We start from the raw sequence: 16,843 nt of genomic DNA, 5'->3' as shown, positions 1-16,843 counted from the left end.
TGAAACCTGATGTACTTATATGATTCTGTTTTCTTCAAGGTTGTGTCTTGCTGGTCGAATGTACTTATTGTAAGTCGCTTTGGATAAAAGCGTCAGCTAAATGCAATGTAATGTAATATTTTTCCCAGCCTTCACCCCGTCGGGAAGATAGGCATGTTTTGCTATGTTCCAGGGATGGTGATGCGCCATTACGCATGGCACAACAGGCAGGGGGTGTTATTGAGCAGGTGTGTCTGTGCTTCTAGTGCCGGGCGGACCCAGTGGGGCGCAGACTACATCATGCTTCGCCCTTAACCCAATAGCGATAGCCTTAGAGGGCGAAGCCATATACGAAATAGAACTGAGGTTACCTACTGTAACCCAGCTTCTATGAGTAAATGGCGCAGCCCTCTAAGCGCTGGGCCTCACTGGCTCTACGAATAGCTGAAGAAAAGTTATATTGTATGGGAGCAGATTGCCGGGCCCCCTTCCTACTTATACCGGAATGAGGCCCGAGGGTGGGGCCCACCTAGCGGGTGGGCGTGGACTAAAAGTGTTTCAGTGCTGCGCGGGGGCGCAGAGGGATAACCCAATAGCGATAGCCTTAGAAGGCTGCGCCATTTACTCATAGAAGCTGGGTTACAGTAGGTAACCTCAGTTAGCATTATTTCTTTCTATTTATGCATATTTTACTAATCACTCCCCTTTTAAACTCTTTTTTGTTTTTTTTACTGTCCTATAGTACACATTGGAATGATTTCTTACTTTATCTATATTAAATAGATAAAGGTGTGCTCTCTCGCTCTCTTTGTCTCGCTCGCTCACAGAGGCTGTGTGCTCTTCCGTGGCGATGACGGCTTGCGTTAAAAAAATAAAAATAAACATATTTGTAAAGTGGGGAGACACAAACAGGATTTCGAAAAAAAGGAGGACATGTCAAGAGCAATAAATATATATGCAAGTTGCAACACACAGAGTAAAACTCTGCCCCTCATGTGTTGTATAGGATGGCATGACTAGGCTGTGTTCAATGGGGCTGATGTGTTGTGTAGATTCTGCCAGAAGGAAAATCACGGTCAAACTCCTTATGAAGTGTGCGGTGAGCTGCCGCTCCACATTGCTTTTCTTCCCAACTGCAACGCTGGTCCCACAAATCAAGCAAGAACCTGATTGGTCGATATTCATTTTGGGGTGGTGGGAGGAGGGGTGTTAGATATAGAGCTGTAGATAGAGTTTGCTATGATTGAGGTTTTCTTTATGCATAGGGTAGATTCTTTTAATTACATTTCCTTTTTTGTTTTGTGTATTTTTTACATTTTGGATTTGCTTGGCGAGCTATTTTTAAAAGACTCACGTTGCCCCTGCGGGCGACTCACGTTGCCCCTGCGGGCGACTCACGTTGCCCCTGCGGGCGACTCACGTTGCCCCTGCGGGCGACTCACGTTGCCCCTGCGGGTGACTAAGTGCCCGCGGGCACCGTGTTGGCTACCCCTGCTCCAGAAGAACCGTTAGGCCTTTTGCAGCATACCTGTATGCCCCAACTGTGTTGCTCTGTACCACTGTATTTTTGCAGTAAGTTCACATTATTTACAATTTTGTTTAGTTAATTTACCTTTTTTTTTCTCTCAAAAGAACCGATAAGATTACCGTTAAAGGACCGGATCGATAAGCGCTATCGATAAAAGTAGTAGTACTGTTAAAACGATAAAATGTTACCGTAGTAACCCAGATTCGTGTATGCTTTATGTTGATATTTAATAATATTTCAAATAGGTGCAGCATGCACAAAATGTATTTGGACAAGTAAATTGCAAAACTCACTTGTCCATGGACAAGTACTCTCTAAACACTTTTACACTTACAATGTAGTACAAGGGTTTTATCCAAATTCAACACAAAATGCTTCTTTAATGACTACTGCAGTCTCAAAATTATTCGACCCCTTCATGACAAGCATCTTTAGTACTCTGCAGAGCACCCTTTTCTGTTATCACCTGCTGCGAAGGTGATCCATAGCCAGACACCAACTTCTGACAGCGTTCCTGTGAAATCTTAGCCCATTCCTCATGGGCAATAGCCTCCAGTTCAGTAATATTCTTGGGTGTGCGTTTTGCAACCGCCTTCTTCAAATCCCACCAGAGATTTTCTATGAGGTTCAAGTCAGGTGACTGTGACGACCACTCTAGAATCTTCCATTTCTTCTTCTTAAACCGAGCCTTGGTGGACTTGAGGTATGCTTGGGATCATTGTCCTGTTGGTGAGTCCAATGACTTTCTAGTGCCAGAAGCAGCAAAGCATATGCTTCATTCTTCTTCCTCCAGACATACTGCTGATCCATCTCCCGAAGAGTTCCAGTTTTGTTTCATCGGTCCACAGAACAGTATTCCAAAACTTCTGTGGCATATTTATATGGTTTTGAGCCTATTGGAGCTGACTTTTCGTGTGCTTTTTGGGTTAGTAGTGGTGTACGTCTTGGAGTGGGCATGGAGCCCTTCAGTGTGCCTGCTGCCACCAAGTCTTGCTGCAGGTGTTTTGAAGTCACTCAAGGGTTTTTTACTTCTTACCTCCTCAGGAATCTGCTAGCAGCCGCTGATAGCTTCCTCTTTCTGCCACGTCCAGGTAGTGTAGCAACTATTGCTTTAACTTTTAACTTTTAACTATGCTTCCAACTAGGGATGCTCCAATCAGGGTTTTTGGGGCCGATCACCGGAATCAGAATCGGCTGATACCGATCCGATCATAGGGTGGGTGGGGGCTATGGGGATCTTCCATTTAAAGTGTTGTATTGTGTAGCAGAGTTTCCGTTAGCCGGTAATTAACGGACTATGACCGGTAATATGCTGAAGTTTAAAAACTCAGTTAATGGGGCTCATTTTTATATTGCTTCAGTTTATAATCGTAACGGATCGAAAAGTTCAGATGAATGAACAAACAACATAATTATTACATTCAAATGATGTACATTATTCAAGTTTACATTAACTTTGGATAATAACACGGGAGAAATTAGTGGAAGCCCTCTGATTTCCTCTCTTCCTCTCTCCCTCTCCTGACAGCCCGTCAGTATCTCATGCAGCTCACTGATCCAGTAATGAGTGACCCGACAGTGAAGAATAAACATATTTATAACGAGTTTAGCTAGTTCCAGAGGTAGATATAATGGCGTGTTAGGTCTAACTTGAAGTGTGTGTTTCGCTCCGCTCACCGGTCCGTCACAGCGGGCGGAGCTGCAGGATTTCTGCTTCACACACATTGCATACCGCTATTTTATTGTCTTTTTTGGACACCTTCAAAAACTGCCAGACTGGTGAAGCCATTTTGCCGAGCTTGTATTGCCGCACACAGAGAAAAGTGTCATGTATTTTACGTCATCTGATCGGCTCTCCTTTATAGAGAGCACCGATCACACTATTAAGAGGGAATATTAGTAATATTAGTTTTTTTTGAACTACATAAAGGTGGGGTAGGTAAGTTTGAGAAACCGGCTCGAGTTCGCTAGAATTTGAAAATACACAACCGGAGAAAATCTGCCACTTCCTTATAGAGCCCCTCCTCCAACACACACGAACGCGCACATGACCAATGAGGGCACGAGATAAGTTTGTGCCCCGATGGAAGGCTGACAGGCAGGTAGGCCATCCAATCCATCCAATAAAAAGTACAACCAATGGATTGGTTGTACTTTTTACAGTATTACGGCTTCTACAGATGACATTTTTTTATGGATTTTTTGTCAAAGCACTTAAGATATTCATTGCTATCGGGATGTTAAGAGCATTCCATGGAATATAACAAAAAGTGTATCTCGAGCCGGTTTCTGAAACTTACCTACCCCACCTTTAAACAGTCCTTGTGTAATTTTGTTTATTGCAAACAGCTGAGAAATTGTATATTTTGCCAATAAACCTAATGTGCAATTGGGGTTGAATAATTTTGATTGCCACTGCATGATTAAAAATGTTACAGAGGTCATTGGAAAAAGTTTTTATGACACAAGGTCTTTTTCACTAGTTTGCTCATTCTTATTTATCTGGTGAAATCTTTCATATCATATTATATACAGTACATTATCACCAAATCATTTATACTACAAATGGACCACTCCATGTCCCGCTTGGAAAGCAGTCTGTCTGTTTGTTTAGTTTGAGTTTGTTTTTTTGCGCACTAACCTAAATAAAACATGTTAGGTTTGAAAGTGCCCTTATAATAATAATAATAATAACTTGAATTGATATAGCGCCTTTCATAACCTCAAGGTCGCTTTACAAAGAAACATACCGGGAGCCAGTGGAGGTTGAATAGAGTGGGGGTGATGTGCTCCCAGGGCTTGGTGCGTGTGAGAAGCCTGGCAGCTGAGTTCTGTATGTACTGGAGCCTGTTCAGGGTTTTGCTGGGAACCCCGGACAGGAGTCCGTTACGATAGTCGAGGCGTGAGGTAATGAAACAATGTATCAGCTTCTCAGTAACAGAGTCGGACAGTGATGGCCGGAGTCTTGAAATATTTCTGAGGTGGAAGAAGGCTGATTTTGAAACGGATTTGATGTGGTTTTGAAATGAGAGGGTTGAATCCAAGACAACACCAAGGTTGCGGACCTGAGGGGATGGGGAGATGATGGAACCGTCGATGTTGAGGAGCAGATCTCCAACCTTCCCGAGCAGTGCCTTGGGGGCCACAACCATGAGCTCAGTTTTATCACTGTTTAGTTTGAGTAGGTTGGTGGTCCTCCAGGTTTTAATTTCGTGTAGGCAGTTGATTAGTGACTGAGGGGGGAGATGGGCAGAAGGTTTTGTGCTGATGTACAGTTGGGTGTCGTCGGCATAGGAGTGGAAACAGAGACCATGGCTGCGGATGATATCACCAATCGGAAGCATGTATATTGTGAATAGAAGGGGACTGAGTCTGTCCCTTTTTAAAAAAATAATAAAATGTTTTGATCATGGCTTTTTATGGCAGATTTGTGACAGAACACTTGGTTGGGATATGCAGTAGATTATTATTTTTTGTTATTTTCACAAATCATGTAAGGAACCTTTTTTTTTTATTGTTATTAATTTTTCAGTTTAATCCCTGGCACCCAAAAAATCTGGATGAAAACGTGGGGCTGCAGTCATAACAACTCGGATGGAGAGTACATGGCCGGACAGTTAGCTGCCAGCGGATACAAGATGACAGGTAAGAGATAATTAATTATCTTGGTTTGTATTAACTCCATTGACTAGGGTCATTTCATAACAATACAGATGGCGGAGGTGGCGAAGTCCATAGGGACTTGGCTTGGCAACTGGAAGGTCACCAGTTCAAGTCCCGGAAAGACCAAGTGCTGCCGAGGTGTCACTGAGCAAGGCACCGTTCCATACACTGCTATGCATTATGTACATAATGGCAGCCCACTGCTCCTAGGATGGGTCAAATGCAGACAAACCGTTTCGTTACATAGTACCTGTACTACGTAATGACAATTCTTCTTCTTCTAGTAGGGGGCATTTGAAGACTGCAGATGTTCCCCACTGCAGTTTCCATAATGTTGGTATTTGCCCTCGGCCACACGAGGACGATAACGGTAAAACGCATACGCAATCGCAAAAAAAGGCTTCCGTCCACACGCAATAGACACCGGAAAGTTTCTGTCCACACGAGACCGCTCCGTTTAGCTCCAACTGCTGGAGAAGCTGCAGTACATATGCAGGAGCCTGTACGTGCGAAGAAGCATGGTTGTCATGGTTGCCCTTCTGTTTATTCTCCGCGGTGGGGGCCGAGGGAACCGGGCAGAGTTTTTCGCCAGTCAACGTGTATTAAACTTGAAATCTTCCCGACAAAATTATAAAAGTGCCGGTCAAAGGTCTTCTTTGTTATTTATTGAGCTTTAAAACAAATGAATAACGACTCTATATAATATAATCAGGGGTAGACATTAAGGGCCCTCCGGGCCGGTGGAATTGTATTATCACTGGCCCCACTATTGTAACCACTGGCCCGGAGCATTCGTCCACCAAAAACAAACGACTAATAATGAAGAAAATGAACACATTTGTTGCAATAGTAATGTATGCACTAACTACATTACTACTTGTACTACAACATTTGAATCATCAGTTCTTCCTCATTTTCCTCAATTGTTCATATTTGGTTTATTAAAATAATGATATTTTGGTCATTGTTAAAAAATGTCTGTTATTATTATGAGTATTATTATGAGTATTATTATTTGTATAATGCACTTTCTGCCTTCCTGTCATTAGGAGTTAGACCTGTAATGGCTATGTAATTGATTTGATTAGAACCTTCATTATCCTAAACTGATGGGGCATTTCCCTAAAGCCAATACCTTTATATTTTCTACTCTTCACTTACCTGTCAGCATAGGTCGGTATTGATGTACAGAGCCGACAGAAGACCTTGTTTATATTGGCATCATATAGAGAGGTGCAGCCAGTGACGCGTCCTAAAACCAGGAAGTAAGCTGCTGGTTCCCTCGACAAAAAGCAATGGGATTTCTCCACAGGGTTTTGGAAAATAGCTGGAAATAAGGTCCGTGGAAAACAAACCTGTTTTATAAATGCACGTTTTGTTCAGCCGGATAATCTCCACATGTCTACCCTACTTTTCTAATTTTCGAATCATAAATCTAATCGATAGATTATAAAAGGGTTTCAGGACGCGTCACTGCACCACTCTATAGAAGCCAACTCCATCGATCAAGCTGGCTGAAACCTTCTCTCCCTCTTCTTCTCATGCTCCCTGTCACTCTCCTTTCACTCCTCCGGTGACTTTCTTTTATTTGAAGATGTTTTTTGCCCGGCTACTGCTGGTATTAAAAACATTTTGACGAATGGTTAGGTGGCGAGATAGTCTGTATGTGAAGGAGCGCTCTCCCGCTCACGGGAGCCTGCTCGTGCTGTGCTCCGCAGCAAACAGCTGTTTGCTTTTCCCCCAACAATGACAACCGAATCACGGAACGCTATGTTGTAGCGTTGATAAACGAAACAATTTAACTAAATTGCTAGTCAAAATACCAATACCACAGGACATTTTTTTTAAAGCAATATTTTTAGTGGCCCGTGGCAAGTGGAAAGTACGTTATGCTGGCCCGGGGTGTCTAAATAGCGCATTTATGTCCATATCGAGAGAAAGATAAATAATCTGAATTCAGGGTGCAGTTTACTTTGACGCGGGGGTGAGCAGCAGAGGTGGGGAGAGGCGGGGCTATTGCCTCATCATTATCAGAAAATGATCGTATAGGGCGTACACACGGAGCCGTTGGACCCCCCAGAGCATTGCGTATGCCGTTCTATCCACCTTGGGACCGTTATCATTACCGTAGTCGTTTAGTGCCATATTCTGTCGTCCTAGTGTGGCCGAATGGTCTATATGACACAAAACGGTAACGGAAACGACCGTTATCGTCCTCGTGTGGCCGGGGCCTAAGATCCTCTTCAAAATGCATTGGGTCTTTCATCTGAATGAAAATCGCACCAGTAGTTAATAATAAAGTTAATACAAAAAGCAAGGACATTTGTGTTAGGTAGATTATTTCTTTGTTGTATCAATGCTTTTTAGCAATATATCTTATACCGTTTTCTTACCTTTCAAATGGTGCCACATTTGTGAGCTATATGCATTTGTGGGAAGAGCAGCAGAGTTTAGTAAGTTGGTTGCGCCCATGAAAATGTGACAAATCTCCTCTGCCGATGCCAAACAGCATTTTTTTGCTGTTGACTCTTGTTTGGTGATGTTTGGTGGATTGGATGATTGAAGTCGGATGAAACAAGACATATTGGCAACAATTTATTTATTAACAATGTATTCGTTTAACAAGCAGCCTCAGTAGCTTGTGGAAGAACCAAACACAGCCACGACAGCCTCTCCTCCTCATGCTGGTCACCAGCCTGCTCACACACTGCTGTGGGTTGGCATCCCATTCTTCAACCAGAATTTGTCCAACGTCAGCCAACGTGGTTGTGTTGGTCACTCTGGCACGGACAGCAGGGCCAAGTTGATCCCAAAAGTTTTCAATGGGGTTGAGTTCAAGACTGCAGGACATCCCATCCTCTCCTCTCTTACTCTATCGGTGCAGCAATCAGCAAAGCGTTCTCCGCGTCCTCTCCACACTGTGACTAGGGGTGTTGAAAATAATCGTTTCTACGATGCATTGCGATGCGGACGATTCGGTATCGATGCAGTGACTGAAGATAATCGATTATAGCGTAGTAACGTTGCTTCCTGATTTTCCGGCCGCGGCTTTACTATAACGTTTTTTTTTTTTTTCTGTCACTTTAATATCAAATCGGTCGGTGACGCAAAGATCAGGGAACAGACTTGACAGTGGTACAGCAACACCAAACAAGGAGCAGTCTTCTTTATCCACCAACACAAGAACACCAGTCCAGAACCAACAGCAGAAGGACCCGCTCTGAATCACTCCGTGTCGCTGCGGCTCAGAGACAAAGGGATTTATGTTTTTCCAAAAATAATCGTGTTACAATCATGTCAGGTTTTTGGTGGATTTAATTAAGTCTTGGATTGCAAAGTATGAATGTCCTCTAGCAATTTTCAGACGATATATACGTGTGTAAAGTTTGTGAAGGCAGGAGGAAAAAAGCTTCCGCGATCACTGTCTCCTCTCCGTTCCTCCAAGCCCCGCCCCCTCCTTGAAAATAATGAGTGACAGGCTGATAGTGACCCGATAGAAACTTTATTATTCACTTAATCACTGAGATATAATGAAGCTAACTTAATCTCATACATTCATGGGATTTATGTAACAGTAAAACAGAGAATGTAAGTGTGCACCCACATGCAGTATTTTAGTTGTTATATGCTGTTGTAAATACTCCTGTTGTCTGCTGTGTTCAGACTCAAGTCCTGTGTGTGATGCCACATTCAGGACATTCAGTGTCCTTTTTTTAACAGAAGACTGTTGCTAGAAGCTGCAGCTAGACTGCAGAAGCATTATTTTTTTGTTTTTGAGGATGGAACAACTTCACACACAGATATAGGGAGGCTAGACCTATATTCATTTATTTTGGTTTATAAATTAATGTCAAGACATTTATGTTATTGATTTCTGAAGCACTTTCTAAATAATAAAAAGAGAGTTCATATGTATTTACTGCATGTATACATTGATGAAAAATAAGCCATGTGCAGTAATATAGAAAATTGAGGATGCAACGCATTGGTATGAATCGTGATGCATCGGGATATCGAATCGAATCGTTGACAGGATAATCGTAATCGAATCGAATCATGAGACCAGTGAAGATGCACAGCCCTAACTGTGACCCTACAATCCATGTGCCGTAAGCAGAATCTGGACTCATCGCTAGGGGTGGGCGATATTGAAAAATATGTTATCACGATATTTTCAGGCAGTATCACGATAGACGATATATATCACGATATCGGTTATTATGGTTATTTTTCAAGTTACTTAACAGTACAAGCACCTACAAGGTAACAGAAACTAAAACAAAAAGGAGTAACAGACCAAAATAGCATTTCAAGCTGGTTTTATTTCAGAAATGAAACCCTGAATGAACAAGTGAGCAGTGAACATCAATAAACATGAAAAGGAGGGTAAAACATAACTAAGTAAAACATAAAACATCAATGAGGAAAAGTCAGTGCCAAACAATTAAAATGTAAACTTTAGAGTAGACTTGAAGTGTAATAAAAGACTTTAGCATAACTGAAGGGAAAAACATAAAACGCCACAGCGTCAGTTATGTCTTTCCACCGTTTGCTAGTCTTTTCATAAGGAGCCCCTTTATGAAATGCCTGCCCTATGGTTGCTCGCTGCAAAGAAAGGGGGCGGGGACTTTGGGAGCGTGTCAAACAACTCGGACTGAACGAAAGCAGAGGTGCGCTGACATTGTGAAATCGATCGGGCTTGATATATGGTGAAATTAAAATCAGTAGGTGAGGCTGGGGGAGCGGGAGGGGAAGAGGCTCTCCGTCTGCTGTCATAGCCCCCTGCGCCGCGCACGGAGAGCCTCTTCCCCTCCCGCTATTTTTTTTTTTATCACGATAGGACGATATCTCTGAAAAAGCATATCGTGGAGACCTAATATCGTCACGACGATATATATCGTCATATCGCCCACCCCTACTCATCGCTAAACATAATGTTCCTCCACATGTTGAGGTTCCAGTGCAAGTGGGCCTGAAGGTGAAGGGCAGTCGTGGCAGGCTCCTGACAGCCGTACGAGACCGGAGATTGGCTGCTGTTTGGCATCGGCAGAGGAGATTTTTCACATTTTTCATGGGCGGAAATCCACCCACTCAGCTCTGCTGCTCATCCCACAAAAGCTTGTTCCTCACAATTGTGGCACCATTTGAAAGGTAAGAAAACAGGCTTTCAAACGGTATAAGATTTATTGCCAGGAAGCATTGTTACAACAAATTAATAATCAACCAAACAAAGATTTCCTTACTTTTTATGTTAAGTCTACATCCTCCTTTGCGGAGGTAATTACAATAATTGTCATATGCTACTTCTAATATTTAATAATAGTTACAAACTACTATTACTAAGAATGGTGGCTGTGTTTTAGTCAGATGGACTGAAGGTCATCAAAATGAACATCTGAAATGGTAGTATCATTATTTAACACTTGGGGGCAGTCTTGCTCTTTAAGTAAACTACCTTGTGTGTTATTCCAGAGGGAGAATTTGATATGCTCTGAATTAAGCTTCTCAGGCTGTCTTCTGGCCTCAACAAACTTTACAAAGCACTATAATCGTTTAAACAGTTTTAACACATTTTGGACAATGTAGTTTGCCTATCCTTTTTGAACCAGGTGGAATTTGTCCCCTATCCTCAAAAGTCCACTGAGAACCAGCCTAACCTTGTATCTTTACCATAACCTAAACCTTAATGAGGAGTGAATTCCTGATGTGGGTTCAGTTGAGAAAGCGCAGTGGAAAACAACAAGGGCACATTGTGACTGCATGCCACTATAGCTGGTTACCCTGTAAACTATATGTGTATGTGAAATGTTGTGTTAATAAAATTCAGCCATAAAGAGGGGAAGTTCTAGTACCAGGATGTGTGTCATTAGTCGGGTATTAATATTAACCCCTCCGGCGTTTCTCTCACACTGCGGTCTCAACAGCCATAGGGGGACATTAATCACACACGTCAAAAATGCAGATGTACTCTGCATGTGTAGAGCGAGCGAGAGAGAAGTTGAGCGAGCGTAGTCAGTTTATGGAAGTTAACGGGAGTAGCAGCAGTATATCAAAGTCACAAATATAAACAACAGCCTCCCAACAACATTGAATATTGGATTCCACTTACTGCCATCTTACTTACATGGCAGAAGCTCCTCCCCCCTGCGAATAACTTTTTAAAAAAAAGACGCTAACGTGACTTCTCCCGGAGGAAAACATCTGCCGATGTCTCACCGTATCGGTACATCCCTAGTCAAAAGAAAATAGCTCACAGTTGTACTAGTTTTTTTTAATGGCTTTCAGACTGCCCTTGCATATCATTTGCATGTTTTTCATATTTGATTGGTGCGTCTGCCTGTAGATGTGTGTATTGACCTTACTAACACAGAGATTAACATTGTATATGTCTGACACTGCTCTGATGCTGCAGTCTGTGTGTGTGTGTGTGTATCTTTCACACCTTGTTTGATTCGGAGTGTGCACATTGCAAAGTCATAAAAACATGACCACTGTTGACAAGGTTACAATTAGGGCTAGGTATGTAAATGTTTACTAATTACATACCCTCACAAGCAATCCATTTTTATTAGTTGAGTGTATGTTTCACTGGCTGTGTGTTTCCTTCAGGTAAAAGCTTAGCAAAGGAACAGTTTTATCTACCACTTCGATTAATATGCTTTTACTCCAGCATGTAGCTGAGAGATGCCTACACCTTTCACAGATGAAGCTTCAGAAAACTCTCCCTGTCTCTCTCCCTCCTTCAGCCTTGTTTTCTCTTTCTCTCTCACTCCCCTCTCCACAAAGTACTTTAAAGGTCAATGTCTCACCGCTAAAGCTAAAGGATTAGTTTGGTTTCTTTCTTCCTCTCTCTACTTTTTATCTGTGTCTTTCCCCTTTGTTTGCTTTCTGATATTTTCTACAGTTTCGTCCTGCATCACTTATTGGTTTTTCTTTCCATCTCCCCCTCTCCCTCTTAGGGTGCATGTATCTTCACCTATTGTTTTTCACTTTGAGGTTGTTGGAAGGATAAATTACTTGTCATGGCCAGAATCATGTGAGATTACACTCGGGAGAGGCGGTTATTGTTTTGAATGGTATAGTATAGAATGCAATGCAATTGTCTAGAATGACATGAAATAGTTGAGAATGCTTTGAAGAGAGTGGAATAGTCTGGAATGACAAGGTCTGAACTGGGCTCGTGAAGGATGTAGTGTTTAGTCTTTGGCCAAACAGAACAGAAGGACATAGAGCATGTGTAAAATTATCATTTGTGACTCAGAATGTCATGTCCTTCATATGATCTCATGTGGATATCAGACCAATACCTCTGTAGCGTGTTATCCATATCCGCAGTGTTGATCCGCAGTGTTCAATGAAGGAGTTTGGTCTGCTTGTAGTGATCTGAAAAAATGACATCATCCTTTCTGCTTTACTGCTTACTCTCATTCACACTCCCTGCCCTCCCCTGTCCCTCTTCAATCTCCCTCGCAAACTCTTTCTCTCTTTTCTTTCTTAAACTATGACATCACCTTGTGTAAGCCGTAGTAGCAGTACTTGTGGTGTCCTCTAGGTGGCAGCCTTGGCTGGTTGAAAGAGCTTTTTGTTGAAAGAAAACATCTTTGCAATACTAGGATGAGGTCATCCTTCTGAAAAACACTCTGTATTCTCATTCATAGTTCTAAAAGTTGTGACTTTCTTTCTTTTAGGGTGACATGTAATGTTTAAACTCCTGTTGCTTGCCAGTTGGGTTGATCACTAAGCAGACAGTTCATTTATTCAGTCATAACATATCTTGGTTATTTAAAATTCTGAACAAGTTGAAAAGATACTGTCAGCGCCTTCCGCTTTTGAATTTTTGTCTTGTGCTGTTTTACTACAATGAAACAACAAGATCAATCTCCTCTCTGCTTTCATTGTCTCCACGCTTGTTAGACTACATGCACTTGCTAAGCGTGGCTCATCCTCACTTCCTCCGAACAACTAAAGAGGGCAGTGTTTACCCATGATGATGAAATGAAACAACTTTGAGCAGCAGAGCAATGTGCCAAATGGTGACTTCATAGAAAGGCGTGTAAACTCGCATATGGGTGTGTTCACGTGCATGTGCTCAACCACACACTCACACACCCCTCATGGAAAGTCACACCAGGATATTTTGATTGTTTTTGGCTGCTCTCCTTCCCTCCCAGTGTCTTCTCTGCCAGCCAGCCGCACACACAGCACTTCAGTTATGATTTTACATACCGGTTAGGCAAAATTACTCCCTAGTACACAATGTCAGCCAAATTAGGCGTTCTCAATTCCTGGTTTGGACACAGACGGTTGGAGGATATGGTTTCCAGAGAGAGGGTGTGAGCTGTTTTGATGAAATGATACAGGGGCTTTTTTGATGAGCAAGTACATTTACAGGTGTTGCTGGGCATAGAAATGGGCAATGTTGTCACAAACAATGTAATTTCACTGTGCCTATCATGACAATGAACTTGCTTTGAAATAACTGATTTGAAGTGCATCAATGTCTTTGACAGATAGCCAAATGGATTATCAGCCTTTACCAATTTTTTTTCCATTTCAATTGAATTAATTGTCAATGTGTGCATGTTACATGGCATGAAGAAAACATATTGGGCATATTTGTAGATATACATAAACTGTAATTTGAAAAACTTGCATTTTACAGGTCCTTAGTTTTTCAAATTTTTATATACATTTTCAAAAGATTTGCAGTTGACAATATTTAGAAATGTAGACTGAAGTATTGTTGAACAGTTGTGATTGTACTCATACTGCATTCAAGTTGCAAGCGCTTCTACTGCTCTATGTGATTCTATTACATCACTGTAGAGTATTTTCACTCCGAGTGTGTGTGTCTCGCATACATGCCATCTCATTCATAAAACGGAATGTGTGAGGACCTTCTGATTGGCTGAATGTGAGCTACGCAACATTACACGCCGCAATGTTATAGCCAATGAAAACTTACAATGTTCTCTCTGACTCCACCTCTCACACACACGCTTACACACTTTAGCACAGACATTCAGCACACACAGATGTGCTCTTCTCACACGCAGTTGCAGATGTGGTTGAAATTGATTTTATATAGAGAAAGTGTGCGAGAGACATTTCAGTTTTCGACAGCCCTCATTCTGCAACACTAGACATATCGTCTGGTGTGCGTATGTGTGTGAGAGAATCAGTGCTTTCTCCGTCTTTCCTCTATCTAACAACTACGTGTGTCAGACACTTTGCTGATTGAGAGAGGCAAAGGGTTGAAAAAGAGAGAAGGGGAAAGCTGTGTAAGGAACGATCAGATGAAGAGTCAGCAGGGAAGGGAGGAGGGCGCTGCGATGAAGAGTACAGCCCAGAGATACAGATGCACTTGATGCCAAAATCAGCCAAAGTGACGGTTGGAAAAAGGGAGGCGAACATGGTACGAGGAAAAACGAACGAACGAACTAACTAGACTAGACTAAATATGCAGAAAGGGAGAGATGGAGGGATAATGGAGTCGAGAATGGATAAGAGGGAGTTGTTTTTAGCAATTAGAGGTGACATCAGAGACGTAAGGAAAGGCAAAAGGAGGTTAAGCATATAGTTGGCAGTAATAGATATGATTCAATATGAAGTTAAATTGATGTTAAAAAAAAGGAATTTAAGCTGAAACTCAAATATACATATTAGAAATAGAGACAAAATAAATACATTTGTATCAATGCATCCACAATTAAATATAGCCTATTTGATGTAATACCCTCAAGTTCAAAGCAGACATTTGACAGGTAGACAGGCTGTTAAATATGGATATGTAAATAGTTAGCACATGACAAGGGGATTAACCATTTTTGCATATTTGTAGTTGTCATATAAACGGGTGTCTTTTTGTTCTTATTAGAACGAGTGAATAACATTTACCTTTGTCTCATTTACTACTTGTATTATTGACATGGAAAACACATTACATTCTGGAGTACAACTATCAATTAAATATTTGTGTTTCTCTATGCCTTAAGCGGGGCAAAAGAGCAATACATTTTAGAGGATAATGGGCTAACCCTTTCCCAGCTCATACAAATTTGCACACACACTTGCAGAGATACACAGTTTCCAATGCTTTGAATTTTCTTAGGTCCCACAAATAGACTCATGAGTCCAGGCAGTCAAGTGTAACCATTTAGAGGCCAGGAGATTAGAGTGATCTCAAGCCCGGTGTGGGTGTGTTTTAGTGATCCTACAAGGTGACCCACATGTAGGCAGCACCCAGTAACCATTTAGAGGCCATGGGATTAGGGACCCAAGCCATCCGTGCTTTAAGATTCCCTTGAGAGAACTATGGATGGGGAAAAGAAAGAAAGTGGGATAACTTAAGGAAGGGAGGGACCAGCGGTCAATCTAATTCATTGATGGCTCTTAGGAAAGTAATTTGGCTGCATCACAAACTTAACTGATGGTAACAACCATTGCAGCAAGAAATTGTCACGGGCGTCGAAAACAACTAAATCCCGTAGTGATATATTAGTGTCTTCCAACAACCTTACTAATCAAGCAATTGGGAAATAAGTAAATGTATGGAATCCAAGCTACCGGTTATCGGACAGGCCAATTATTGTTTTGATGGATAATTGGAATTGTTTATTTTTCTTCGGTTTGCCGTTAAAATAATGATCAATTATGCTCCTTTGCCTGTCATGCAAACCTCTTTCTGTTCTGACAGTAATGTTTTACCAGCTTATCATAGTTTATACAAATGCAGAACAGTAAGGATACAGGCATATTTCTGACAATGTGCATTATCAGAGTTCTTTATTACTAATAATTAGACCTAAAACAAACATTGGTAAATCCCTATTTTGAAAAAAAGGAATTACTGGTGTCTGTCTAACCCGAGATGCTCACTAGTGTTAGTAAGGGACTTCATGGATTAGAATAGGAAGGAGGATCTCCCTTATTGCAAATAGCACTTCCCAAACTTCAGGTTGGGGAGTAAGAAAAAGTGAATTGCAATCGACTGAATGACAGACCACTCCTGTGAGCAATATCAAAAACTGAAGAAATTGATTCCCCGAATGTTGGCGATCCCATTTTTGTTTCTCAAACCAGAAAGAAGTAGGAGAGATAAGAGTGGAATACGAATGTGTAAAAATAACCAGTGTTTCAGTCGTCTCTCTGTTCAGTCATTGCTTAGTAGCATTTTCATTTCTGTGATGAAGAAAGCTAGATGTAAATGAAGGAAGAAGCATGATAGGAGTTTCCTTTGCTGCTTCCCTCAAGAGGACGGAAACATATTCCCTATTCCCAGCACAAGCCAGCCAGCCAGCCAGCCAGCCAGCCAGTCAACCCCCTGTTATCCCAGGAATACCGTCCACATTCCATAGGGATTGGAAATACCCTGAAGGGATATAATGGGAATATCATGGATGGGATGCGAGTAATGGAATAAGGCGAGAGCCGAGTGAAAGGCTTGGGGGTGGAGGGGATTGAGGGAGGGAGGGACCAAGAAACAAAGATAGGAGGTAGTCTGAAAAAGGGATGAAGCCAGGTTTTGCTCACATCCAAATAACTGAGCCTTAAATAAAAGTAGGAAGAAGTGGCCTAATGATATTGAACATTAAAGATAATGATGGACCCATTGACAGTTCAAATCTCAGACCAACGTGTCTACAATGCATAGGAAACAAAATAAGTCATGCT

General features: G+C 41.8%; 1 protein-coding gene across 1 annotated transcript in view; it reads left to right on the top strand.

Moving 5' to 3' along the window:
- Positions 1-16,843, top strand: part of cdkal1 (CDK5 regulatory subunit associated protein 1-like 1) — a 314,194-nt gene that overhangs the window by 14,505 nt on the left and 282,846 nt on the right. The window contains exon 3 of the mRNA XM_034102687.2: positions 5,040-5,152. Coding sequence (XP_033958578.1) covers positions 5,040-5,152 — 113 coding nt within the window. The remainder of the gene's footprint in view (positions 1-5,039; positions 5,153-16,843) is intronic.

This window comes from Pseudochaenichthys georgianus, chromosome 16, assembly GCF_902827115.2.
Source record: "Pseudochaenichthys georgianus chromosome 16, fPseGeo1.2, whole genome shotgun sequence".
NCBI classification, from domain to species: domain Eukaryota; kingdom Metazoa; phylum Chordata; class Actinopteri; order Perciformes; family Channichthyidae; genus Pseudochaenichthys; species Pseudochaenichthys georgianus.
This window is presented reverse-complemented; position numbering and strand designations above follow the sequence as displayed.